The 27,470-nt window shown below is 47.9% G+C and overlaps 1 protein-coding gene and 1 long non-coding RNA gene across 6 annotated transcripts in view; one reads left to right on the top strand and one right to left on the bottom strand.

The window, feature by feature from the left end:
• Window positions 1-1,229: 1,229 nt before the first annotated feature.
• ANP32A (acidic nuclear phosphoprotein 32 family member A) lies at window positions 1,230-23,934 on the bottom strand. Its single transcript, XM_074601607.1, has 8 exons — window positions 23,593-23,934; window positions 7,891-8,040; window positions 7,619-7,741; window positions 5,975-6,173; window positions 5,670-5,768; window positions 3,995-4,092; window positions 2,891-2,951; window positions 1,230-2,679 (listed from the first exon to the last, which is right to left on the bottom strand). Exons 1-8 carry the CDS (start codon window positions 23,644-23,646, stop codon window positions 2,618-2,620), a joined length of 846 nt encoding a protein of 281 aa, XP_074457708.1. The 5' UTR covers window positions 23,647-23,934; the 3' UTR covers window positions 1,230-2,617.
• An 18-nt stretch (window positions 23,935-23,952) lies between these two features.
• The window catches only part of LOC141748909 (uncharacterized), a 32,889-nt gene continuing 29,371 nt past the window's right edge, over window positions 23,953-27,470 (top strand). Inside the window, exons 1-4 of one of the 5 annotated variants that reach the window (XR_012589143.1) lie at window positions 23,953-24,184; window positions 25,147-25,275; window positions 25,538-25,612; window positions 26,275-26,410. This is a non-coding gene — a long non-coding RNA (uncharacterized LOC141748909). Of the gene's footprint in view, window positions 24,185-25,146; window positions 25,276-25,537; window positions 25,613-26,274; window positions 26,499-27,470 lie in introns of all 5 variants that reach the window. The other 4 variants (XR_012589142.1, XR_012589140.1, XR_012589141.1 and 1 more) reach the window with 4 other exon arrangements.

The following is a 27,470-nucleotide window of genomic DNA, read 5'->3' as shown; positions in this document are numbered from 1 at the left end:
GGTGAAGAGCTGAAGGGTTTCTGAGCCAGGGTAAGAGGAAAAAGTGCTTTGCGAGCCAGTGGTGGCTCACTTAGAGCCCACGGGCGACAAAGGTTAAACCAAATGTCACTTCAACCTCACCACGTGAGCCTGGCACTGCTGCGTCTGCGGCAGGCAAAGGGGACGCTCATCCGGGCGTCCCCGGTTGCCGCGTCCCCGGGAGCCGCCGAGGCTTGTGGCGCAGGAAAGGTCAGGTCCGGCTGCTGCCGCTTCCTTCCAACAGCTCGAGTAAAAAGCTGCGTCTTTGGAAAAAACGAGTTCCCCAGTACAAAGCCAAACTGCTAAGCTGGTCTGCGGTGCCACAAGGGCCCTGGGCTGTAGCCCGAGAGCTGCTGGCCCTGCCTGAGGGCTGGTGGCCGCTGGCGGCTTCGCAGCAGCCTGGCCCTGCCCTGCCAGCGCAGGGTTTCGGTTTCACTGCAGCGGATCCCAGCCGGAGAGGGAAGCAGTTTGCCCAGTCGGATTCCCTCTTGAAAAAAAAGAAACCACCAAACAAAAAACACCCCACCCTACACAAAGGCTTCACCACAGTGTGGCTTCCCACCTACAAAAAAAAAAAAAAAAAAAAAAGAGGCATGTTTTTTACCAAAGAGATCCAGTGAAGAAGGAGCAATACGTGATCTTCCACAGCTTCTCGTGCTCCTGCACGGCACAGCAGCTTTTCAAAGCACGCAGTCCGTGCTACCTGCTGTGCCATTTACCTTTAATACCCAACTCACTCCCAAAGAGAGGAAAACGCGGAGGCTTGGCTCTGGAGCGGCAGTAAGTCCCAGCAGACAGCGCTCGTCTCGGACGGACAAAGCTCGGAGGTGCGCTAACCCAGAGCTCACACACCGAACCCCAGCGCTTGGCTCGAACAAAGGGAATCAAGTGTCCTTTCTTCCGGGCCTGGGTAAATAGGGACAGGATTAACCGGTGGGAATGAACGCGCTTAACTGCGATAATCACGCTGGCGACACAGAAGAAACCCTCACTTGGGAAGAAAAATGGCATATCCCGTTATTTGCGTTAAAGCCAAAACCTCTCCCTTGGTTTCACCCAACCATGGCTAAGAGTAGTTCTTATGGAGCAAAACGTATCATCAAGTTACTAAAAATATCAGGGAATTTACCAGAATAGCTTAGTAAATGCCTTTTTAAAAAGGTATGCGATTCCTTCCCAGTGGCCCATTTTACTCAAATAAGCCACAGAAAAATTGTATAAAAAGATTTATTGAAATTCATCAATGACAAACAGACATAAAACTCAAAGTTTGGCTCTTCTGGGAAAAAAAAACTGTTGCAAATGTATTTATACAGATGAAATATTGACTAGGAAATACAGGTCACTTCTAAAGCTATTTTAAAGAGGGATATGAAAGTAAAACTGTACATTCACTAGGTATTTTCAGTCATTTTACTGACTTCCACTAGGTAAGAAAATACAATTTTGTATTAGTATCTCGTGCTTGAGTGTATGAAAAGAAACCTCCTACCCTACATGCTGAACTGCCTCCTGTATTTAGGTTTGTAAAAATTTTCAAAGTATATAGCACAAGTGGAAGTAGTTTCTCATCACTTAAAATTGACTAGGTGTTATATATTACAGACCAAAATAGTACACACCTTATTTAAAAGGGTTGAAACATTTTTTTATTACAATTGTCAAATTCATTTCACTAGTAACTCAGGAATTAGGAACACTTTTTATATATATTTATATATATATTTAAATGCCTGCCATTTTCAGTGTCTTGGCTATACCCTAGCCAAAAAGAAAACCAACCCAAAAACAAACAGAAAGGAAAACACGCAACACACGGGATGGGGGGGGAAGGGAAGGGGCGGGGGGGGATTGGAAATTCACCCCACAAACCAGATCCAAAGGAACACCCCAAAAAAAAAAAAAAACCAAAAAAAACCAAAACCAACAAAACAACCCCAACAAAAACATTTGGTCACTATTTACAAACAGCGAAATAAAAGGTACCTACAAAAGCAGGGAAAGCATTGGCTGAAAATGGCAGTCATTCACGGACAGGCAACAAAGAAATCACTTTATCAATATGCCATTCTCACACCCGTTGCTGTGGAGGGATGCTCTGCCTGGATTTGCAGCACCCCCCAAAAAAACGCTGACAATGGATTTAGTGACTGGCAGCGGCGGAAACATCCCGACAGCCAACGCTATTCAGCTGTCTCGGGACGGAGTATGTGTTATTTGGGGTATCGTCCACTGATCTTCAACTTTTTTGTCTTTTTTTTTTTTTTTTTTTTTAAAAGATGTCAAACTATCCACTCCAATAATAAGAAACAAATTACCACTTGGTTTATACTTACTATTGCAGTTACAGGGACTAAGAGAGGGACAAAAAGAAAAAAATTTAAAATGAATAGGAGGAGTGGCAGTAAAAATAGTATTTTATTCCCTTGCCCACCCGGTCTGCTTCTCCCTCTCATTCCCACAGCAACATTACAATCAGGAAAAAAAAAAAAAAAAAAAAAAAAAAAAAAGAAAAAAAAGGTTGGGGGCGTGGGGAGGGGAAATACAGGGTAAAAACAGTCAAATCACAATAGGAAAATTTCAAAATAGGTTATTCAGTTTAGTCGTCTTCATCCCCTTCGTCTTCAGGTTCTCGTTTTCTCTTCTGTCCCTGTTCTTCCTCTAGAAAATAAAACACAACTTGAATTATACGAGCGCTCGCCCATGCTGCTGAGAAGCTGAACAAGTTCAACGAGCTTCTGCTTTGGCAACTGGTTTGCCATCAAAGGAGCAGGATCACAAACATGAGCCTGCTTTTTAGAAAATGGTATTTTACTTTAAAAAAAATTAAGCTATTATTTTATCTCTAGCAGAAACTGGATTGCTGCCATACCGGGCTCTTCTTCATCTTCGTCGTCATCTACCTCACCATCGTTGTAGCCTTCCTCATCCTCCTAGATTAAAAAAAAAAAAAAAAAGGGGGGGGGGGAAAGGAGGGATTAAGGAAGTCAGGTTTAGTGCAGGACCTTTCACAATTTGGCAACATCCAACAGCATTTTACAACAGAGAGAAAGTCCTTGAAGCATCTTAAACAAAAACCAAATAAAAAGACAGACACTTCCCACGCACTTTTATATAAGTGCAGGGTTTTGCTACAGTATAACCAGGCTCTGGCACAAGTTTCACTGCAGAAAATCACAAGCCACCAGAGCAGCCACTTCCAGCTTCAAGCCTTCAGCGAGAAAGTGGTTTTACACTTCACACGGATATGTAGCTGCAAATTTTGTTACGATGTCCTGAGTTTAGTAAAACTTGATGACTGGTCAGTAGAAGGCACGTGTTCTAGGGGCAGAGAGAGTTAAAACACCCACAGACATTTCCAGAGCCCGAGGAGCTGCTGTTGGTTTTGAGAAGAGGGCGACCGGCCATTCAGGAGCAGCAGTTAAGGATCTAAGATCCTCCGTTTGGCCGGAGGACAGGCAATACGACCTCCGACAGTCAAATTTTAGCCCCATCCCAGTGGCTGTGCGGGGAGCGAAGTCTCGGCAGGCGGCGACTGGCTCAGCACACCCTGCACGCAGGAGCTGGGCTGCGCTAAGGATTCCAGCGTCCTGAAGAATCACAAGGTACGTGCCCCAGGGAGGAACCTTGCTCTGAGAGCACGGGGTGGGTGACGCAGGTACCACTCTCGCCTGTACGGAGGCTGTAACCCCAGCCCCTCAAAGGCACCGCAGACTAGGTCTGCAGACATTCCTGGTTGTATTTTTGACATCAGCCCAATAAACAGAATGATTTCATGTCAGTGGTCACTAGATGGCAGCTGGCTCATAGACAGGCGTGCCTCAAAGCCACCCCCCACCGCGATGCTTCTCAAGTAAAAAAGCAAGCACGCACTTCAAGTACTAAAAGCCTCCAGTATTTGGTGTATTTCTTGCCCAACTATTCCCAGTTAGAGAATGTTCGCTCCACACCCATTATTAACTACATAAATCCTTACCTCCTCTTCTCCGCTCACATCCTCCTCTTCTCCTTCCTCCTCTTCCTCCTCGTCTTCTTCATCTTCTACTACCTGAGCATCATCATCATACTCCTCTTCTATACAGTCAAACGAGATTAACCACTCAGACATTGAAAGTTTACTTTTTTCCAACACTGCCACCTGAGATGTGACCTCCTACCGACACAAGAGGCAAGCTGAAAGCACTGCTTAAGGGCAGCACAGAATTAAAGGCAGCTCTGCAGCTGCTAGACAGGGCTAGACGTAGCACTGTGCCGCTTCAGCCCAGCGACAGGGTAGTGTGGCAGCTGCACCCGCGGTCTGAGCTGCTCTAGACCTGCAGGGGCCTCGACAGTAAGTCACAGCAGCCTCGGGACCACTTTAGCTTCAGCTGCTCCAGTTCCCGCTACTAATATGCGTTTTTGAGCCCGTGGGACACTTGCGGCTCTTCATCTGCAAGTGTCCATCTGCAAGTGTCCATCTGCTCCCACCAGGGACAGAGCAGAACTTTACAAGCCGACCAGCCGTGCACTGGGAACCCTCCCCATGGGACACCCCTTGCCTTTATGCTGCCAGAGCCATACAAAAGGGTCACACACAACCCGTCTTACGGGTTTGCAATCTCTTTTCAAGAGAAAAAAAAGATTAAATGCAACTAGCCCAAGCAACAAACCAGTAGCGGTTTTCCATGCTGCAGGAATGGTGTTATGGAGCTTTTTCATGCAGCCGAATGCAGGCCCAGACTTGAGCTCTGATGAGAAGAGCCTGTCCCCGCCGAACCTGGCGGAATGCACCACTCTGCCAGGCGGTGCCGCAGCACTCGCCCCTCTCACCACTGCTCACATTCAGCACTCGAGGGAAAAGTGCAAGCCCAGCTATTCCGCTTTTGCTGCGCAGCTGGGTTTGAAGAGTCTAGCAAATTCCCCAAACCCAGCCAGATACTCATCCGACCAGTACACCGATGCCTCCGAGTGCAGTCTGCCGGGGAGGCAGAACGGCTCCTGCAGCACAGCGGGACCCACCGTGCATTTTCCTAACGTTAAAAAGTTGCTTGCTGCTTCATTAGTGCCTTTCACAGAGCTTGCCCCAGGCACACTTCCATACACACACTCTCCTCTCTTCTGCCCGATACCAACTAGTTCACTTTGTCCTCACGGAGCAGCTACAACCTCCTATTAATACCTTGGCTCCTTTACTTAATTCCTTGACTCAGCTACTTTTTTCTATGCCCGATCTGGTTCTCCACCCCACACTTCCCCATCAGGGTGTACACAACTGCTCATACTTCCCTGACCGCACTGTTCCTGGAAAACTGCGTGTGCATGCCGTCCTTTCTTACCCACTTCTCCCTGATGTTCCTCATCCCCTGGGGTTTACTGTTCCCTGAACTCTTTCAGCGTCTTACTCCTCCTCTGGGCCCCTACCTTCTACCACCCTTTCACTCCCCCCACCTTTGACTATTGATACAGCTGAGAAAGTAGCTCTTTCAGGCCCTATCCATCTCCTTTCCCCTCATTCCTTCAGAGGACACCGAGATACTTCTGCTTCACATCGGTCGGAAGGAGCTGCTGAGGACACCCATCTCCTGCCAACAAGTCAGAGCTGGAAGCAAAACGTACCACGCAGCATATCAATCTCACAACTTACGTACGCCAAGTAGCACAAATTCACATACCATCTTCATCTTCCTCCTCGTCGTCTAAGCCCTCCACGTAGCCCTCTGCATCAGAGTCCGGCGCTTCTTTGTCATCCCGATCTTTCACTAGAGATAAGACTGAGAAAGTAGCTCTTTCAGGCCCTGCCCATCTCCTTTCCCCTCGTTCCTTCAGAGGACACTGAGGTACTTCTCCTTTACATCAGTCAGGAAGGAGCTGCTGAGAACACCCTTCTCTTGCCAACAAGTCAGAGCTGGAAGCAAAATGTACTAGGCAGCATACTGATCATTTAACTTACGTACACTAAGTAGCACAATTCACATACCATCTTCATCTTCCTCCTCGTCGTCTAAGCCCTCCACGTAGCCCTCTGCATCAGAGTCCGGTGCTTCTTTGTCATCCCGATCGTAGCCATCGAGGTATGTGAGTTGCGGGAGGAGCTTGAATACGTTTTCTCTATAATCGTTCAAGTTGGTTACCTCGCAATTGAAAAGATCTAGACTCTTCAGGTTTTCTAACTTTTTCTGCAAAGAAAGGAAAGTTCAGCGTTACCGTAGTTCTCTCCAGAGCAGAGAATGCAACAGCAGGCAGAGTTAACGTGCTCAAGAGCTTCCCACGATAATAGGGTCATTTTGGTCTCTGCCTACTAATTTGGTGTGGAAGAGAAATCTGCAATGCCTGGCCATTGCCGCTTTGGTATCTGAGTGGTCTCTCTCAAGTTCAGCATCTCACCAGTAGAAGACTGAAGTTTGGAAACAGGTGATGGTGCAAAAATCACACATGCTGCGAGGGGCCAAGCTGAGAACAAATGTTAGTCCCATCAGCTATCCCAGAAACACAAGGCAAGATACTGGAGCCAGCAGTCAGGTATATTTACACCACTACTTTCAACAGAAGAAGAAACAGACTATTCTTTGGACACGGGAATTTTGCTAAGAGAGATTTAAAAAATTTTAATGATTGCTCCCTAGCATTTGGAAAAACGAAAAAAGACTTAGAAATTGAACAGGAATTCAATTCCTTCTTGATTTTTTTTTTTTTGAGGAGGAGGTAGTCTGCATCGCCCACAGCATTTCGAAGTACCAACAATAAAAGCACAAGCAGTTGAGGATTTGTATCAAGTCTTATGAAATATCTCCCTTCTGGAGTTTAGCGTGTAAACCAACAGTGACATCGAGAAAACAATAAGCCCGAAACCGGTAGCGGTTAGAATCCTCTCTCTCATCCGTTTGCTACGTGAGTTGAACCGCTCTGCTCTCCCCTTCTCCTGGGGGAAAGGAGAGCCAAGACGGACTCATGTGAGAACTGCTCCTCGAGATGTTTTATGAGCAAGTATTTATGAAATAAACATGAACCAAACCTGTTCATTTCTGGAGAGCAAAGGGCACACAAGCCGAAAGCTAGAAAGCAGCACTACCGGGACTGACACTAGGATGCTCCTTGGAACTGCAACCTGACGAACTTGAACTCAGCACTTGAAATAAGGAGCATAATGAGAGGAAATGGAAACCAGCAGGAATAAGCTGGAAGCTCAGCAACCTCTGCCCAGCTGCAGCGAGCAAACCCAGTACAGAGGGAGGCAGGCGATGCTGCAGCTGGCCCCTACCTACCCCCACCACACACCACACGCCGCAGCCGGGGCAGACGCGGCGGCTGGCGATTTTAGACCCAGCGCTTCAGGGAAAACGCACCGAGCTGGAGCAGAGCGCCCGGGAGACAGCCCCGCGGCCCCGGCCGTGGCGGAGAGCCGCCGTGCTCCCCGGAGCCGCAGCCGCTAGAGGGAAGCAGCCGCTCAGGCTGCGGGCACAGCCCCGGGGCAGGGCTGCCACAGAGCCCGGGGCCAGCTCGAGCGCCGGGCAACCTGCCCGCAGAGATAAGCACCCAAGACACTCCACCGCAAGTTCGCTTCGGACTTTCCAAGCCTGTAATGTCTCTACTCATCACAAAATGGGGTTTGATTTCAACTTACCAGAGGTTCTATTGTACCGAGATCTTTTATTTTGTTGCCGCTTAGATTTAGATGCGTGAGGTTCGGACACTTTTCTGCCAACACTTCCAGCCCTCCTGAGATTCTGTTGTCGCTTAGCTCGAGCTGGAAGGCACGTGAACATCTTGAGTTTTTAGTGCAAACACGTATCACAAAGCAGTTTGGTCAGCTAAATTAGGTTTTCATGCAGACAACTATTTTGCATTCGGTATAGTGCAAAGAGGGAGGGAAATGGCACAGGACATTTTATTTACCTTCTTAAGTTTGTTTAACTTTGGTAAGTTTGCAACTGAGGTTAAGCCTACGTTGATTGTACTTAAGAATTCCAGCTCTTCAAACTCATCTGTGAGGCCTTCAATTTTGCCTTCATATGACCTGCAGTTGTCAAGAACGAGTTCTTTAACCTGGGAAGAGAACAATGCAAAATGTGCATGAGACGTTCTGCGCGGAGGACAAAGATTTCACTCCCGAGCAAAGGATGGCACAGATCAGGCAAAAATGAAAGGTATTCCAGTAGACTGAGAAGTATGAGAAAGGCTGTTTTCACTGTTTGATCCCTATTTTTGCTAGCGTGGTTAGCAGCGTTTCAGAAACACAGATATTTGGCTTTGCTTCAACTGACCACCTTTGTGTTGTTCTATAAACAATGTAAACAGTTCAAAAACACAAATCCTGGCTTAACCGATTTGGCTGTTAGAAGTAGCATCGCCTTTAGTAAAGGCAAGCAATAAGCACTCTAAAAAATACGAAAGCCATCTATTTATTTTTAAACTAACCTACAACTTAGACACCCTGTACGACTCGTGTGCTATTACAACATACCATCAGCTGTTAAAATAGCTTCTCTCTGCACGCAGAAATTACTCAAGCTTTTCAAGCGTGGAGAGATCACTGTTTGCTCAGACCCTCCTGGAACCTAAAGTAGGCACTGGCGATCCTAAACCAAGTCTCGCCGGAGCCCACCCTCCCCCCTCCTCATTAGGGTGGCCTGACGGTGCTTTAGGGGAAGATGTCCTCCAGCAAGGCACTGGCCTTCTTGGGGAATTACAAGGGCTGTGTCAGAGGATGCTGGCAGGGGAGGTCCCGCGAGCGTAGCTGCTGTTGAGGCGGCGCAGCCCTTATCTCCCTCGCCCTGTTGCGGCAGGGAGGGTCGAAGGGAGAGGCAAAGATAATGTCCCCATGGGCCCGAGCAGCACAGGACCCACCTGCCAGCCCGAGCCCGGCAGCCCCACGGGTGTGTACAGCAAGTAACAGGCTGCAGGGCTCCGCCGGGTTTTGGTTTGTTTTTTTTTTTTTTTTTTTTTTTTTTTTTTTTTTAAATACAGCACCACTCTTTTTGCAGGTGCTATCTTTAACGGACACAAACAGCAGCATCAATGCCAAAAGAGCCCCTAAATACACCCCACCCTGAATAAAACTGCTCCTTTCCACCCTAAGGCCAGGCCAGCCTTACGGGATTCAAGTCCCTTAGTAGCCAACGCGAGTTCTCCTGGGCTCTGGGGAAGCTCTGCCACCGAGCACTGTGACTCCACAGGACGGGCCCACCCAGGCGGGGAACACCCAGACATTTTCACACCGACGGACAATTGCTGGGGCTTACTTCTCCCCTACAAAACACCCAAGAAAACGCACCCCGTCCCATGCCTGAGGTTTGTTTCCAGGTTTGGAAATGGAGGGGGTGCTGCTTTACGCTGCGGATGGCATAAAAGAAGTCTGCAAGAGCGGCGTATGCAGAAACGTGAAGCAACTCTTCCGTTCACACCAAGGACAGACAGTTAATATGCAAATATTTTATTTTTTTACATTTTTTTTTATTACTGTAATCCCGCTGCACAGAGAAGAATCCCATGTAGCTGTATAGCTCCAAATAACATCCCTAGATTTCTAATTAAATCCCAAGCACTGAAGTCAATAGGGAAGTCAGCCCAAAGCAACACGAGAGTACAAGTGATTCATTGAGAGTAGGAGGATCAGCGTTAGACAGGAAATACATTTTCCAAGACTCTACAATTTTCCTAGAAGAATTATGATAGGGAATGACTATACAAAAGTCTTCCAGAAGAATTTTAGGCTGGTCAGAAGAAACCAAAGATCAAGTCAAATGCTTCTGATCCCACATACATCTATTATAGTGGGGGGCGAAAAAAACCAACCCAAAACCCCAAAAACAAACTACAAAAAACCCTCTCTGCTTTGAAATTTGGACAGCAGGAAAGCCATTTTAAAGGCAAACATGCATATTTTCTTCCTGTAACAGTATTTAAGTATCAGGATCCTCCAGCGAGATCAATTTGGGGACAAACACACCGTTTTATGAGTCATCTGCTTCACACACACACACAGAGCTCCCGCCAAAAAAAAAAAAAAAAAAAGGGAAGGAAAAAAAAGGTAAAATAAAAGAAGCTCCACCCCAAACCCAGACTGTAGGGCAGCTACATTCCCCCCTATCTGTGTCCTTCCTCACCAGCACAAGAGGCCCCTGCCTGCCCCGTTATCTCCCTTGGCCAGCGAGGTGGCTCATCTGAGCACCCACCTACGGACATGTTTTGGAGCCAGGAGGGCAAAGGAGCACGGCTGCAAGGGCAAAGGCACTTAAGCAGCACCTAAACCTCCCGCTCAGAAAGAAACAGCATCTGCCCTCACCCCAGGAGGTGGGACACCCATCCCTTCACCCTCCCCAAGGGCAGGACGTAGAAGAGGCAAACATGGAATTGGACAAAGCTTCCTCAGGGCTGGAAAACAGATTTGAGGTGGAGCTGGAAATAGCCATGGATGCAGACGAAAACCCCTTTAATATGGTGGCAGAGGAGCCAACTGGCTTCTACTTTTAGTTTACTCTTTTTAGCTCAAGACTGCTGTTTCCTCTCTACCTTTCAGAAAACTCTGTTTGATACAGAACCGCAATGCTCCCTTCGTTGCTGTGCCCAGTACCAAGATACTGGGCAAAGGTACAGTCAAAACAGCTCCGCGGGGAAGCCATCGTGGACTCAAACCGGCAGGTTTGCGAGTGGTAGAAAGCTTGGTGGAATCAAAGAGCTCGGTTAGGAAACAGCCCAGCACAAGCTCCTAACGCTCCAGAAGCACAACCGCAGCAACGTAATTTCAGTGCTTACGCGGTCAGAGGTACATTAACACATCGCATCGCTTCTGAAAGAACGTGACTCCGCAGAGTACAATTCAAGACAAAATTAAAATGGCTTAATGTTTGAAGAGATTTAAGAATCCCATAGAAAATACCCGCGTGCGAAAGGAGGGTGGACTTGGCTCATGGGGCTTCTCCCAACTTCACTGCCACGTGCACGCTCACCGCTGCATCGTACCCAATTCTCTTGGTTACAGTACAAGCAGTAGAAACTACCACCAGCTTAACGCAATTTCTATAAGTATTAAAAACACCCGCAGCTATTTGCCCATCGCCTCTCAGCCTACAGCCTTGCATATCCCACTCTCCTCCCCTTCCACTCTCATTTGCCATCTCCTCCTTAAGACCTTGCTGTTTAGCAGTTAACCGGCGAGGCAGCGCCGGCCCCCCAGGAGAGGCCATTGCTCTCCAAGGCCCCTCCGGGTTATTAACGGGGCCCTTTTCCACCGCGTTGGCGGCTGCACAGAGGTCTCTTCTCAAACCTTCACCCCCTTGTGAGGATGCTGGGCCTCATCCAGGCACGCTACAGCCTCGACAGTCAGCGAGCACAGAACTGTGTCAGTCTATGGAGAAATGGAAAGGTGACCTTAGCAAAGCTACATTCCATCCAAAACAGCTCACTACCACACAAGTATGACAAGGACTAAAAACCTATTCCTTGTTTGTTTTTCAGAAGTCTTTGTAATCTTAAGGAAAGTTCCAGCTCCTGAATCACTCTCCCGACATCCAACAAACTTTGTTGAAAATGCACAGTGAGATTACAATTTTTACATCTCTTTCCTCATATTCTGCCACCAAAACGCAGGATAAACTTTTGCCTGATGTGGGTAGCCTGGGCGAGCACCCTTTCTGAGCCTTGTTATATACCTGAACAAGATAAGTGGGCTCAGCTGGTCTGAACCAATTCAGTTGTACGACGCCGCAGCCTCTGCAATATTACAGACACGTAGATGAGCAGTCAGTCAGAACGCGGGAGGACAATCTGAACTCGTCTGGAGAGACAGGCTAAGGGAGTAAGTGTCCTCAGCTAATTCATGATTAGCTGCATCAAAGACGGGAAGATTCAACTTGCAGAAGTTGTGTAGGGTCAACCTTATCCCTGTCCACGCCACAATGCATAAGCAAATTAAGCACCAACTGAAGCACTAACACAAGTAAGTACTAGTACAAGACAGACCACGAGCTGTACGTATCTTTCCTCCCTCTGCCAAAAAACTGCTACGCAGTGAGAAACAGTGGAAGAGCAGCGTGCCATAGGTAACCAACCACCACAAGTAACACCACAATACTTACCTAAACAGCAGGTGAATGTCTAGCAGAAAGCCTAACAAGCAGGTGGCTAGGTTGGTTCCTGTAGTACATAACCACATCTTCGATAGCATTTATGATAAGGCACCATCAGGTGCTCGGGTAGGGATATTACACATTGCACAGCTTCAACTGCCAAGTGTTTCTTGCCCAGCCTGCCATTCTGCCTTGTCCTCTGTGTCCCCGGGGTGGCTCAGGGCTCTGCTGCCCCTCTCCCCCATTCCACAGGCACCATCTGCTCGAGCAGGTGCTTCCTGGTTGCCCACGTACTTCTGCTCGAGTGTCGCTCTGTGGTTTGCTGGTCTCAGTCCTCGGTTTTCAGCAGTCACACATAAGTGAGTAGATTGCTGCTTCTCCAACAACATCTTCAGACCACGCGCCTTGGAACTGTTCTCCTGTGGTCATCCCAGTTTCTATTTCTGATGGTCCCAGATGCTTTCAGCACATGACATCACATCTCTGGTAACGCACGCTGTGCTGTTAACTGTGGATGACAGCATCCCTGCTATCTCTTCATGACTTTCATGACATCACACTCTACATTACTGCCTGCTTGATAACCAGGGACTTATCTGCTTCCTAGTATGGTTACTGCATTCAGCTGCGCTCCCAAATGCATATACGACATCCTTAATATAGCCACGGGGTCTACTGTGAGACTCCAACCTATTCCTAGGCCAAGCACGGGCAATCGTGTGTAAGTGGCCACTGGATTTCATGGGAGTCATCAGAAGTGACATCTGTGACTCGCTTGCTGTGCACGGCACCCATCAGACCTTCCCCTGCCTCCCTTTCCCAGGCTGCCTCTCTGCAAGGGACCATGCTCTTGAGTTATCATCACATACACAATCAACAGAATATAATTACACACGGACAACTATTAAGCCACGCATGTTATCACCTTAGCCTTTAATCTACGTTACCATTGTAACAGGTAAAAAGGCAAAGTCTCTACTTCAGAAAGCCTACAACCCATGGGCAGGGAGATCCGTGAACTTGGGACTAAGCTCCCAAATCCTGGTCTGTAATTGAAGGCTTACCAAGGTGATGGAAGGACACAGTTGTGAGTATAATTTTAAAAGATAAAAGGCAAATTTACAAGTACAAACACCATCCTGCTGGCTTTACAAGCAGGAACAGCAAAGGCTGTAGCATCTCATTTTCAGCACAATGGACCAGATGCTTTTGAAGTGTAGGTTGCATATGGTACCCCTAGGACGGGAATATCCCACTACGTGGCATTTTTATTGAAAAAAGCAGGTAAACATGATAGGTTAACTCTGTCGTGCACTGCTCCCAACCAAACGATCCAGGTGAGCATTGAGAGAATTCCTTCCCATGTCTTAACCCAATGGAAACCGCATTTGGAGAAGGGGAGAGCTGTGGGAAGAAGGGAGGGGAGAGCAAGGGAAGGCCGTTGTGGTTAAGTGGGAGCGAAGTCCACGTTACTTTTGAAAGCAGAGACAGTTTTATTGTCTCCCAGACACAAAAACACTTCTTCAAACACTTCTTGCATTTCTGTCTTTGGGAGTTCTTTGGTCTCAAAAGTCTGCACAGTCCACGCAAAGCCTTGCGTCACTCCGTGGTAAAGAATGACCATTGCTGTCTACTGTAACCAGACTGCCAAGAGTTGTGTCCTCCTAGTTTGTGTACTGTATTCTAGATCTGTATTCACGCAGATTCAGGGATCCTTGAGCGGAAATGGATCTCCTTAGGTTTCTATTCCACTCAATTTGTGCAGCAAAGTTGAAGAGAAGCCAACCCTCCGCAGTCACGACGTTCTCATCTGTTGAGGAAGGCATGGGTTTGACAAGGCTCAAGGTAACACCCAAGTCTTGCAGGAGCCCATCGCTCATGCTTAGCTGCACAGTGATGGTAAGGATACGATATTCTCCACGCTCACGTTACAAGCTTCCCCCAAGGTTACTTCTGGAGGAGATAAACATTGCATGAATTTCCATTTCAGATACTATCTGGAACATGACTAGGCCAAAAAAAAGCTTGAATGAACAGCCTACTTAATACCTTGGGCTAACAAAGCTGCTCTGAAGCCTCGAAGACATGATGCAACTTCTGCTCTAAGATGGTCACCAAAACATAACCAACCTGAAGAACTGATTTTTTTTTTTTTAAAAATGAAGACAGCCCCACAAGCTGTTTGCCACCTACATTCAAGACAGATCTCCAGCCACGCTGGGGCCCCTTGTGAGACAAACACACAGCAGAGCCAGGCTACGCAAAGTTCAGCTCCTGCTGGAAAACAGCGAGAGACAGAAGAGCGCAGAATAATCTCTAGCCCAAATTAGAGCAGCTAGTGGGCTGCTATGCATCAATTAAGAGACACCTCAAGAGCTGTTCAGCCTTTCCAGGCTTGTCAGAGTGCTGCCCGTCCAGGCTGTGCCCCCTCATACCTCTGGCATGCTGCCCGCGGGACGGGGAGGGAGGCAGGTGCCATGGCACTGATGGCGCTGGCTTGGTGCCACGGGGGATTTCCCTTCCGCGGGGCACTCCTCACCTGCTCCTCCTGGGCATGGCCCGGTGGAGATGCTCGGGGATGAGGATCTAGCCACAAACAGAATTAAATTTGACAGGGAAGGGAAAATTCCAATAGGGTTGACATTCTCTTCCTCCCTTGAGATACAAAAGTAAAAGGCAAACCAGAATAAAGGCACCAACCGCAGGTGACAGCAGTAAAGTTTTTTTTTCCCCCTACTAAACCAACATGTGATTTTGGATTTTGATATATCCCTTCAAGGCTTTATTATAAGTATCTGACATGGGATAAATAGATTTAACTCACTTGCAGTACATGTCTTAAACTAGTTAGCCAACCACCATTTACCTTGCACAGGCTCTGGTCATTACTGTACGGGGCAAAGAATCTGCAAATCCCGGGGCAGGGGGAAATGCTGTGCAAAAAATGGCCACGTAACACAAACCACTTCCCTTGAGATATGGGCAAGATATCTAGCGGCCAGAGTACTTGAGAATTGTATTAGCAGAGGCAGTGACTGACGGCTGGGAAGGGACTGGATAGGATTAATGTGTATAGCTTGTAATTTTGAGCAGCGCTCCCTTACCACCACTACAGACACCAGGTACAAGCGCAGCGCCTCACCACGGCTGAACGCCAGGCGTCTGTCAGGATTTCAAAGCCGTTCAGGCTGAATTTTATGGGATTTACCGCAGGCACGCTCCCCACACCCGAACAAAGGCGTCCCTTCCACCAGCACTCGGCAACCGGCCCCTTCGACACTGAGCAATTCACAACCGCCGAACACAACAGCTTCCAGCACAGCCTGGTTCAACAGCAACCCGCTCCACTTCTGGCTGCTTTGCCTATTCTACACCCATTCAGTCGAGCTGGAACTCCAAATTCTTGCAACAAGGTCACATGAAACAACTGCTGGACCTCAAAATTAATCTAGGGTTTCTCAGAATGACGCAACCCCACCAAACTTTCATATCTGAATTCCTCTTCTGTATCTCAGAAGCTTCCACCAATGCTTTTAAAACACTTCAGCGGAGGGTTTTAGAAGCCCAAAATTGAACTTCCAGCATCATGCCAATACAGTTTTGGCGCCTCTCATATTTTTCACTACAAGCACCGATATGGATGGACGTGCATGGATCCCAATACTGCTGTCTTTGAACTGTAATGCCACAGTTCTCGCACGTTTACCCTGTGTTTGTAAACTGTACCCTAGCAAATGCTTTGTATTTAATTTAGTTGGTCCAACAATCACGTGATGAAGAAACTTGGATTGACTCCGGACAAAGGTGCAACCAAGGAATTGCAGGAAAACATTTGCTTAGGGACCAAGAACAAGCCGGTGACAAAACGGGCATCTCAGTGGACATCTGTCACAGTCTGGGCTCCAGCACCTTGTTAAATCACAGTCCCCAAGTCCAAAGCAATGCAGTACAATAGCAGTTTAAAGCCACCTTTTAAACTCCCCTCAGGCTGGGCTCTGTTGATGTTAGCTCCCACAAGGATGAGTGCAGTGAGCGGCCTCTTTTTGCTGGCCTCTCTGCATTTTTTGGGGACCCTGCATCATCCCTACCCTGGCCAAGGGAAAGGAGCGGGGGAGGAGAGACAGGAAATTTTTGTTGGTTTGTTTTGTTCGTTGTTGTTGTGTGCTTTTTCTTTTTCTTTTACCCCGTCCCCCCCCAAAATCAAAGCTGCTCTGTGTTCAGAGACAGCTTAAGGCTGCTTGCACAGCTCAGAAAAAATCTGGCTCAATATCAACACATTTACTTTTTGTACCCTCTAACATTTTACACAGCATAGCTATAAAACCCTGAGAGCAATACATATGGCTCCCACTAATTTTACGTCCCTTCGCTCTGTTCTATGAGAAACTAAAGGTCCAAGCGAAATACGTAAGTGGCAGAAGGACGGAGAGTCTTGGCAATTCTGACGACGTCTTAACACTCCAATCTAATTACGAGGCATCTCCAGTACTAAAAAACTTCCAAAAAGAATAATCTGCCCTTGTCTTTCTCAAAAAACAGCCCCCCAACCAAGAAACCCCATGAGTCACATAAATAAACTTTCACACATTTACAAGGGTCAGTATAGCCATATGCATAAGCAACACACTAATTAATAAATTGAGAACACACTTTAGGGACGTGGGAAAGCTGTTTCATTCAAAAGCATGTAGCTAGGTCTCATTTTTGCTTCTACTGTTGGGAACATAACTCTGTAAAAACTCCAAATATTTCACTGTTTCAAATACTTAAATTGCTTGATCTTTGCATTAAATGTTTGGGGGTTTTTTTGTTTTTTTTTTTAATATTCATATTAACATTGATGGCTTCTCCCTTTTCTACAGCCGGTATCACCTACGGGCAGAGCACTTCGCACTGCTCCTGGCTGGGGTGGGTGACTTTGCACGGTCACTTCAGCTCCATGTCTCCGTTTCTCCCTATTTGAGAAACCGAGTGCGTGATACCACATCCAGCGGGCTTTTCGTTCCCTGCCAACTATTATTAAATAAAACAGAAGCACAACATAAGGCTGCACTGCACCTTTAATTTGAAAATTCTTCAGTCAAAAATTTTGAGCATTTAGCTGAACCGCTTAGTTTGTTCAGTTGCATGCACTCCGAATTGCCCTCAGCAACAAAGGACTGATGCAGAGGCATACATAAAAAAGAAACACTGCATTTAAATTAAGACTAATTTTAAGAGCTGCATATTTAATACGGAAAGCAGTCTCTGAAGATGTCAGCTGCTACAGAATGCACTGGCAAATCATACTTGCAAAAGATAAGCTTTTCCTAGCTTTTTTTATGGCTTTGAAGGTAGAACGTTCAATAGACCAAGTCGATGGACAAATGAGTGCTCCAATAGAGAGCACAACTTTTACACAGTGGTGGAAAGGAAAACCACTGCACTGAGGCTTCTTTTTTTTTTTTGGAAATATTTCAAAGGTCATGCTTATATATGCAAGGGCTTCAGGACTGATTTTAGCAACCTAGACAAAAAATACAGACTGTGTATTTACTAGTTATTTTGTCTGAAGGATAGCAGAGCAGGAGAGGAGACAGGAAAAAATTATATGCAGAACAAGTCCAGCAGTGTCACATAAATAGCCGAGAAGTGTCCATCACTCCAAAGCACAACCAAAACATCACTGCTCTCTATTCCCACTTGGGACTTGTACCTCGCTGCAGACACAGAGGGTTTGGTTCATCGAGCTGAGCTGTTTGTCAATCTAAACTGCCAAAAGCCATCATGTGCGCCACAAATGGCAAGGCTTGCCTCGGCAGACGGCAAGGAGAGGACCTCCCTTCCTCCTTTCCTCCCTTCCCGGCACCCCGGGTGAGCCCTGCTCCCTCGCAGACAGGGCACTGCAATCCCAGTAGGTGCACGGGATTCTGGTGAGCAAACCAGAACTACTCCCACAACCTTCCCTTACTTTTAATTCATTCAAAAAACATTCAAGACGTTGGGTGTTTCACAGGTCCAGTTTCTAATTTTCAGGTTTCTCCACAACTTACCAATACCTGTATCTTTACAGCAGGAAGAGGGGGGTGTAATCCATAGAATGAATGAAATGGGATGAATCAGTCAACATCAGCCTTACAGGATGTAAATATTTAAGAAAACAGCAACTGATACTTGTGCCACCATTCAATGTACACTTAAAGATACACCACTGACGTAAACAATATGGTCTTTTAAATACAGCAAAAGATAGCAATACTTTGGAAGTCCTAAATCCCTCCACATGATTAATGGTACCTTGAAACATTCAGGAGTTTTTGGTGTACGTTTAGAGCAGAGCGGCAGAAAGGTATATTCTATTTATTGATACATAACACACAAATCCTGCTGCAAGGATGGATTATAATAGCTAGGCTTAACCCTAGAAGGTTTGTACTAAGAAGCTTTTTCCCACCCCCCTCTTGTTTCAACAACTTGTTTCATTTAGTGGGCAGGACGAGAACCCTCCTTTCTTAGGAGATGCATTTCTTGATGGACTACAACACAATTACATCACCTAAACCCCACCTATTTCTCGTAATACATTTTTCTCAATCCAGTATTTGGACACAAAGCTGAATCATACTGAAAATTTTGTGACTGTACTTTACATGTTGCTGGTCAAAAGGGAATTCTCAAGAATTGAGGGTTAAAAAAAAAACCAACAAACTCTAACATTGTTATTTTCTAGCAGCATCACAGAGAAACGGGAAAATTAGGCAACCAGATTTAGAACCCTATACTGGTGTTTTCAGAGTTCCTTTCATATGCTTAAAACTTGGTCCAGGTTAAGAGAATTTCCCGAATGCTTCCCTGATCAGCCCCGTAGTCAGCTGTGAAACTAGTCTAAATTTCACACATCACACCCTTCTCCAGCCTGGTTTCTGTGGGCTGCAGTCCCTCCAAGATGAGCATCCATCCAATGGGATACTCATTTTAGAGGTTTGCATCTGGAAATTCAGTGCCATGAAAACCAGCTGTTATACAGCCTTGGGAAGTTTGCAAAAAAAAAAAATACAGCTATTTCCTTGTACGTTTACACCCTGCTGTCAGCTACACAAGTGGTTAAGTGACACAAGTCTGCAAAAATCCATGATGATCTGCACACGCCGCACAGAGTTTGTACGTGCTGCTCTCATGCCACCCTCAACACAACCGCATCCCGCTTTGTTTCAAACCTGGAGTACATCCCCTTCCCATTTTGAGGTACTTCAGCCTACTAATTCTACTACTAAAAAGTATGTATCTGCACCCATACACAAGACCAAAATATTTTTTTAAGTGCAGGACTTCCGTGTCACTTTAAACTTCCTACTGTTCTTGCAAGCACCACAACAAGGAACTAGCTTGGGGGAAAAGGGCCTTTTTATTTATGTTCTTCATTTGAAAGAACACTTTGTAAAGATGCTTGCACTGTATTTCCCTTCAGTGTTAAAATGTACAGAAAGGCAGAGAGAAATCTGACTGTCAAGTAAGTTTTAAAGTGCAACAAAGTCAGAACTGTAAGAAATAATGCTGCAGTCAGTATTTTATCACTGTCGAAATTTTGAGCTGGTAAGGCACTAAATCCTCAGACTAGAAGACCCGGCATGGCAGTGCTAAACCAAAGAAGATGGGTTTTGTGCATCATTTCAAAAAAACCTACCTCGGTGTGAAGGGCCTTAGTACCGAGCTTGTTTCACAGTCTTTGCATGTTACTAATGAGTTTACGCAGGGAATGAACAAGAATGCCTGCAAACGTGCCCAGGCGAGCACTCCCTCTGCAAGGTCAGTGGTTACACCACCCCCGGCTGATGGTTCTGAAGGAAACTCATGTAAAATAACTGTACCTGGCTCATTTCTAGCAGGCAGTTAATTATAATAGAAAACCACGTTGATAAGATAAGCAAAGTGACAAAGGCTACCCCAAGTGCGCTACTGTCAGTGACCATTAAACGTAATGGGATAAAAAGTTGAAATATCTGGGCAGAAGGCAGATGCGCAAGCTCAACTTTGGCTGTACAACACACAGGAAAAAAAACCAAACAAATTTCAAGTATCAAAGCCCCAGACCTCTCACCAACACTGAATTCACATTAAAATGGAGAGAGAATTAAAAAAATAAGCACAAACCAACAACAAAGAAAAAGAGACAAAGGAAGAAACAGTTCCTATACAACCCACTTCAGGACATTTATATGATGTTTTACTAGCCAACGCGTAACCTTACAGGATTACATGACTTAAGAGCTCAAAGTAGCTAGCTCAGCTGCACAGTAGCACACGGTATTCTACACGAGAACCGTATTAGCCAGATCAAACTATAAAGTATTAATATAGGATCACAAAGAACCGCACCACCTTATCAACATCCTCTTACCTAACTTTGATTTACAAGAAGTTTTGATCCTGCACATTTTGATAACAGGATATATTAAATACAAGACGTATCGCAAAACAGGACAGAAGCTCCAAAACAAGTATATTCATAGTTATTTTCACCAAGATTTATTTACATTACACTTAAAAGTTTGAAAACAATGATCTCAGAAGGAGAAATACTGCCTATCTATCAAAGCTGAGACTAACGAAAACAATTCACAGAACCATCCTGTTCATGCCCAAAGACTTACTAAAATCCATAAATAAATGGCACTGGCATTAGGATCGCTTCTAAACCCCGGTTGCAAGTATTTAACCTAAAGCACTAGCTGGATTTAGCTAAATTTTATTTTAATAGGTATTTTTAAGAGAACCAGACTTCAAACCGTACACTTAGTTCTCCATGACAAAAAAAACCACGTGCAGACATCTGTAATCAATGGCTGTACAGAGCGGACCCTAAACAGAACAGCATTCCCAAATGGCATCTCTCCTCCTTCACATGAAACCAGAAAGATTTGGCTTTGTAGCAGAGGCGTCACCTTTGCTACCTCGGGAGGACCGATACACAGAACTCATCGCCAGAGCTAAAGGCGAGCAGGTAAAAAGAAGTGGTCACAGGTTAAATAAGCCTTATTTTACAACCAACCGCTGCAGATTTCAGAGTTCCTGAGGAACAGTGACTCCCCACCAGGTCTGAGCTCTCTCGACTTTCTTTGGCATAAGCCAAAACGGAGCAAAAACTGAACAAAATCCATGCGTGGACGGGAAAAAAAAAAAAAAAACAAACGCGAAAAAAGTCCAGTTTATACCCAACACACTTTGGATCAAGCCTTTAAAGCGTAGGTGTGCGTTTAAAATGGTGAATCAGCCTCCAGCAGTAGGAGCGATGGACAAATCGTCCAAAAGCCGGGGAAAAAAGGAAAAAAAAAAAAATTTAAAAAAAAAAAAAAAAGAAAAAGGAGCCCTAAAAGCAGAGACCTACCTTCCCGCAGGGCCCTGCCCAGGAAGAGGGCGTATTCCCAGCGCCGCGCTGCCCGCCCGGGGGAGGCTGCGGAGGGTCCCGGGCCCCGGCCCCGCTCCCCCGGGCGGGCGCTGCCGGGGCGGGGCGGGCAGGTGAGGCCCGGTGCCCGCCGCAGGCCGGGGGCGGGCAGGCGGCCTCCCTCCCCAACCCCACAGCGGCATCAAATAAAAATAAGAATCATTAAAAATAATAATAAAGCGGGGAGGGGACGAACAGCGCCTTTTTACCCGCCCGGCGCGTCCCGCTGTGGCCGTGACGAGCCTCCTCCCGCCCCGCGCTCGGCGACAAAATGGCAGCCCCGGCGGCTGGCAGTCATGTCGGAGAGGGCGCCCGGGCGCCCCTCCGCCGCCGCCGCCGCCCGGCCCCCGCCGCCGCAGTGCCGGCGGGAAGGGCCCCTCCGCCAACGCCTCATGTCGCACTTCCACACACCGCCGCTACCAGAGCGGGAACCGGCAGCGGGGCGGGCCGGGGCTCCCCTCACGGCTCGGCGGGGCGGGCAGGGCCGCCGCCCGCACCTGGCCGTTGCCTCCGCCGCGGCTGAGGAGGAGGAGGAGGAAGAAGAGGAGAGGGAAAGGCGGGGGGGGGAAGCAAAAAAAAAAAAAAAAAAAAAAACCAAACAAAACATGGCGCCGCGTCCTACTTGCGGTGTGGCGCTGGCAGCGCGGGGCCGCCGGCGGCGCGGCGGGGGGCGATTGTGTCCCCCGCGCCCCCACAACCGGACGCGCCGGGCCCCACCGGCCGGCCGGAGACGGCGGCGTGTGCCGCGCCGAGAGCCCTCCTCCCCCCGTCCTCCTCCTCCTCCGAGCCCAGGAGTTTTTAAACTTTAAAGAGCAGGTTACAGCGACCTGCCCGCCTTTGTCCCTCGGACACCGAAAAGCCGCGGGGCCGCGTCCCGCCTCCGCCCTCCCCTGCCGGAGAGGTACGTTCCCCCCCGTTCTTCCCCTTCCTTCCCCTCCCGCGGCGGGGCCGGGGCGCACCTCGCCCTCCCCGGCCATTATGCAAGGGCCTGGCGGCGGCGGGCCCCGCCGGGGCGGGCAGGGAGGAGGGAGGGAAGGAGGGGGCTTCCCCGCCGCCTCCCTGGGCCCCGAGTTCGAGCCCCGCCGGAGCGGGCTGGGGGCCCCGCCTGCCTCCGGGCACCTCTTCCCCCGCTGCCGCCGCCTCTTTTTTTTTTGGGGGGGAGTGGGTAGTTAAGGTTTGTTGGTTTGGTTTTGGTTTTTTTTTTTTGTTTTTGTCCTGACAAAGTTTTTTTTCTCTCTCTCGGTTTATTCCGCCAGACGCGGAACAACAACCTGAAGTCCGGCCCCGGGGGAAGGGGAAAGGAGCCGGGGGGGGGGGGCAAAGGGGGGGGGGGGGGGGAGAAAAACACGCACACGCACACATCCAGCCTTTTTGTGCGTGTGCGGGGATGGAGGGGGTGGAGAGTGCGTTTATTTCTTGCAATATTTTTTTTATTCAACGCTCGCGCTACCGGCGGCGATACCCGATCGCCAAAAACGCTAAGCATTGGTTTAAAATTCTTTTTCTTTTATCTTCTCAGCATCTGGAGAGAGGGAGAGAGAGAGAAAGGGCGCGTTCATGAGGACTACAAAGTTACAAATATGGCTCCCCAGTCTCTCTTGCCTGATCACTGCAAAGAAATGAAGACGCACTTTAAACTAAACCGTTCGCAACTCCCTCGCCGTCCCTGTCTGCCTCTCCCTGCCCAGCACCCACTACAAATATTTGCCAACTAAACACGCCGGGCGAGGAGCACCAACTTATTTTTATTTAATGCCCGGCGAGCCCCCCGACAGGCATCGCGCACCGGCGGCGGCGGGAGCAGCCGCTCGTTGCCCCCCCCGCCCCCCCTTCCCCAGACCGTAACGCGTGTGCTGGGGACGGGGGGCGACCCCCGAACCGGGGTGCGCGGCCACACACACAACACACACGCACACAACACACACAGGTAGGCACCTCAAGGGCAGCAGCGGCGGCGGCCCCGCCGCCACCCCCGTCCCCCCCTTTCCCCGGAGCCCCGCGGGGTTGGGATGCACACCCCCCACCCCCCCCCCCCAAAAAAAAAAAATTAAAAATGTGGGATGGATTTTTATTATTATTAATTATTATTATTTTTTTTGCATTGCTTACATCTGAGGGCGTCCTGTTCCGCAGCTCTAAGTGGATCCTTTTCTTCATGTCCATGTCGGTGGCTGGCGGGAGTCGCTGGCTGTCGCCGGCTCCGCTGGCGCAGTGACACCGATGGAGACCCCCCCTCAGCCAGCGCGGTCGGGGACTTTGAGGGCTCAACCAGCTCCGCTCGGAATCCCCAGCCCCAGCACCGCGGCGAACACTAACCTGATAACTGCGGAGGCGGGCGCTCCCGGGGGCTCCGGCCTGATTGACGGCCTTGGCCGCCAACCGCCGCGCCGCAGCGACGGGCCGCAGCCAATGGGGCGGGCGAGGGGCGGTGGAAGCCAATGGGGGAGCGGCGAAGCCGGCCAGAGGGACAGCCCGGCTGGGAGCGGAGGATCATTCCGTGCTGGTGGCTGATGGGGAAGGAGCGGCGGCGGCTCCGTGGTGGGGATGGGGCGCGCTCTGCCTTTTTTGCCCCCCTACACGCCGCGCTCCGCTTCCCCCCCGGCCTGCCGGATCCTGGGGGAGGCGCCGAGGCGCGGGGCGGGGAGCGGCCCTAGAGCCGGAGCCGCCCGGGCAGGGGCGCGCAGCCAGGAGGGAGGGAAAGGTGCGGAGCGGGGCGGCGGAGCGCGAGGAATGGCGCGCGGGGGGGCGGGGAAGAGCGCGAGGCGGGCGGGCCGAGCGGCGCGCGGGGGAGGGGCGGCCATCGCCTCAGCGGCGGCGGCGGCGGCGGCCGGGAGGGGAGGCCGGGCCGGGCCGCCCCGCTCCGCCGGGGCCCTGCCCGCCCTCCACCAGGTCCCTGGGGCAGGGCCCCGGCGGGCGGGGCCCGCAGGGTGTCGGTGCCGCTTGTGCCGGGCGGAGGGCGGTTGGTCAGCGCGGGGTGTTGGCGCTCGGGCTCGCCCCTCTCTGGGTGAAGGAGCTGCTGAGGGCTCAGGGCAGAGAGGGGGAGGGCTGCGAGGCGTTGATTGTGCAAAGAAATCCCGGGTCGGTCGATTCCCTCTCTGGAAAGCTGCTTTTGGAGATGCTTGTAGCTGCTCTGGGTGGAAGTGTCGCCAGAAGCCTTGCAGCCTCTCGGGAGCCTGCTTTTGCCGTTACTCAAGTCCAGTTGTTGGATGAAGTGGTGGGGCAGGGTCTGTGTTGCCAACCGGGGGTATATTCTCCTGCATCTTTTGCCGGGCAGGCTTCTGAAACGAGGTGCCAGATATGTCCTGGTAGGGCTTGCTCTCTGCATCAGGTATTGGATCCACTAGTGTTCTGACGGTGGCGAAACCCCGCACTTGTTTGTCTCCATGTGCTTGTGACTGGTTTTATCAAACGTAGGGGGCCGTTTTCATTGGCCTTAGATGATAGGTGAAATGTGCTTCATTCGCTTAGTGAGATTCCAGCTTCTCCCTTTGTGCAGGGTCACTGGAGTTTCGGTGGACTTGTTAACCTTGCCTTCACCTCAGGTGATTGAAAAAGACAGGGCTGTAAAAATCCCTAGGAGGTGCTTGAAGCATTTGATAGTCACTATCAACAAAAAGATGAGAACTGCTGGAAAACTGTCTGTCTTGTCAAAATATTTTGCAGCGCAGGATGGCGATACTTTTTTACCTGTGTTGCCTGCGGATAAACTGTAATGAATGCAGTTGACAACTAAGCACGAGTTCTGTGAGAGCGTGTGAGCTGAGAGAAAGGTCAAGCTGGATCCAGGTTAAGGTAAAAAGCGTAACTTACAGTATGGTACCGCTAGTATTCTGTGACAAGTTCTTATTTTTGTGATGGTTTAGGGCCTCGTCATGATTTATCTGTCAGAGCTCTGGCATTTCAGTTTTGTCATTTTATTTATTGTTCTGTGGCACTGGTTTCAATGTAATAGAAGTGACTGCAGTAGATTTAGGATATAAACTTTATAAAGCGTTTAGGACTTTTGGATTAGGGTGATTTTTATTTTAGCTCTGTTTTAAATTCTCCTTTACAGGTGTGAACGAAGGTGGCCCCTGGGCTGAGGCTTCACAAAGGAAGGTTTGATCTGGAGTTTGTTTTCGTGGCACAGGTGAAGACCTTTGGAAAAGAACTTTTATCATGGAAACCAAGTGTCTATAAGTATTAACTAAACCAACATAATATTTTTTTAAAAAATGTTTCTGAGAATACAGAGATACTTTTTCCTTTGTTATCTCAGAAGAAAGAATGTGTTGTGTGTTCCAATTATATAAAGTTGTATAAAATGCCCCCCTCCAAAGTATTGGGCAAAACTTACTCAAAGTTCAAAACCAAAATGAAGTGTTTAAAACTGTTGGTTCCCCCTCTGCCCTGCTCATATGCACGCTGTGTGTATTGCAGGGGTTTGAGAAGTCTTGAGAACTGTTTGGAGAACTAAAAATGAATGGGGATGTTCCGCAGGCCAAATATCTAAGTGTCCTATCACAACAGTAAATAAATTTTAAATAACATCTTTGCAGAGTACAACTTTTCTTAAACAAACAGCAACAAAAAAAATCTGGTCACTGGACTGACTGATACTTTTAGGATATGAAAAAAGTAAATCAGCTTTAAAAATGCATTATGATTATGCCATTTAAACTAAGGATCCGGTTTTGTTCTCTTTGTAATAGAGGAAGCAACTGTTACATTCTGATGAAGAAATACTTAGTTGAGGAATTTTTATTACACGTTGAATACACAATGAATAAAGCTGTCAACTACCTGTTATAGGTGTCATTGATTAGAAATACTGCCTACTGACACAGTGTTTGGAATCCTGTCTTGTCGGAGTCCTTAATGGAGTGGAGCAGCAAAAGCGGTCTGAGCACTGCTTACGATGGTGGGAAACTGCTCTGTAGGATCCCTGGTCAGTCTCCTATTGGAAGATCAAAATATTCTCCATTCTTATCTCTGTGTTCTGGGTTTTAAAGCTCAAGTACAAAGAAGTTAATATTGTGAGTAATCGCTACAGTTAATGTTTGATTTTTGTGCATCGTTCATATATTTGTCCAATTTCTTCATTGCTCAAAGTAACCTGTTGTTAACTATACAAAAAGGAAATTATAAATATTATAAATACAGGTTGAAGCTGATCGCATGTCAGAATCCTGAGCCAGAACTAAAATACTGAAAACACTCGCTATAGAAACTCTTCTGTTATTGCTGAGCCTGAGTTAGGTTTTCATGCGCTTCTGTATGCTTATCTTTAAAGTATTTTCTGCTCTATCCTTAAAAATCATTTAATGTAACTGTAGTTTGGTCAATTAGGTGATGTCATCCACAGTTTATATTTTGTTGTTGATGGTTCTCCATGTTTCATTTCTTTCCTTTTTTTTTTTTTACATGAATGCTGCAGCCTTACATTAATACCAGTTTCATATGAAGGGCTCCTATACATTAAGCACGTGCATCATGTGTGAAATCCTACTGTGTTCTATGTCTGTAAAATTGCTGGGTAGCCGAGCATTTGCTGAAATGAGCTTCTGATTGTTTTTTGTGGCTTATAATACTCCTTTGTAGATCTGCTGGTATCTTGTTTGTCCCTCCTTCATCTAGACAATGCATTCCTTCATGTTTTGTGTAACATCTTCTTCTGTGTATGTAGATACGGTAGCTGGAAAGAGAAAATTCTGTTCTTAAATTGTCCCTCTTCCTGCCCTTAACTTCCCCATGCCCCAGTATAACTGGAGTATTGGTCATTAAGGGGAATTGAACAGTATTGGTTGATGATATCTGTGAATTCTGGGGAAAAGGGACAAAAATGAGCATTGGGAAACTATGTAAATTTTCTGTCAATACAAATTTATGCTTTGAGACCCTTAAGATCAATAGGGGAGTACTATAGGCAGAATAAAAAAAATAAATTAAAAAAAAAAAAAGAAGAGCTCAAGATGTTGGATGAATAAGCTCTGGAGCTTACTACCATT

Source organism: Larus michahellis, chromosome 9, assembly GCF_964199755.1.
Source record: "Larus michahellis chromosome 9, bLarMic1.1, whole genome shotgun sequence".
In the NCBI taxonomy this organism is placed as follows: Eukaryota; Metazoa; Chordata; class Aves; order Charadriiformes; family Laridae; genus Larus; species Larus michahellis.
Note: the sequence above shows the minus strand (reverse complement) of the source record. Positions and strands in the feature narration are given on the sequence as shown.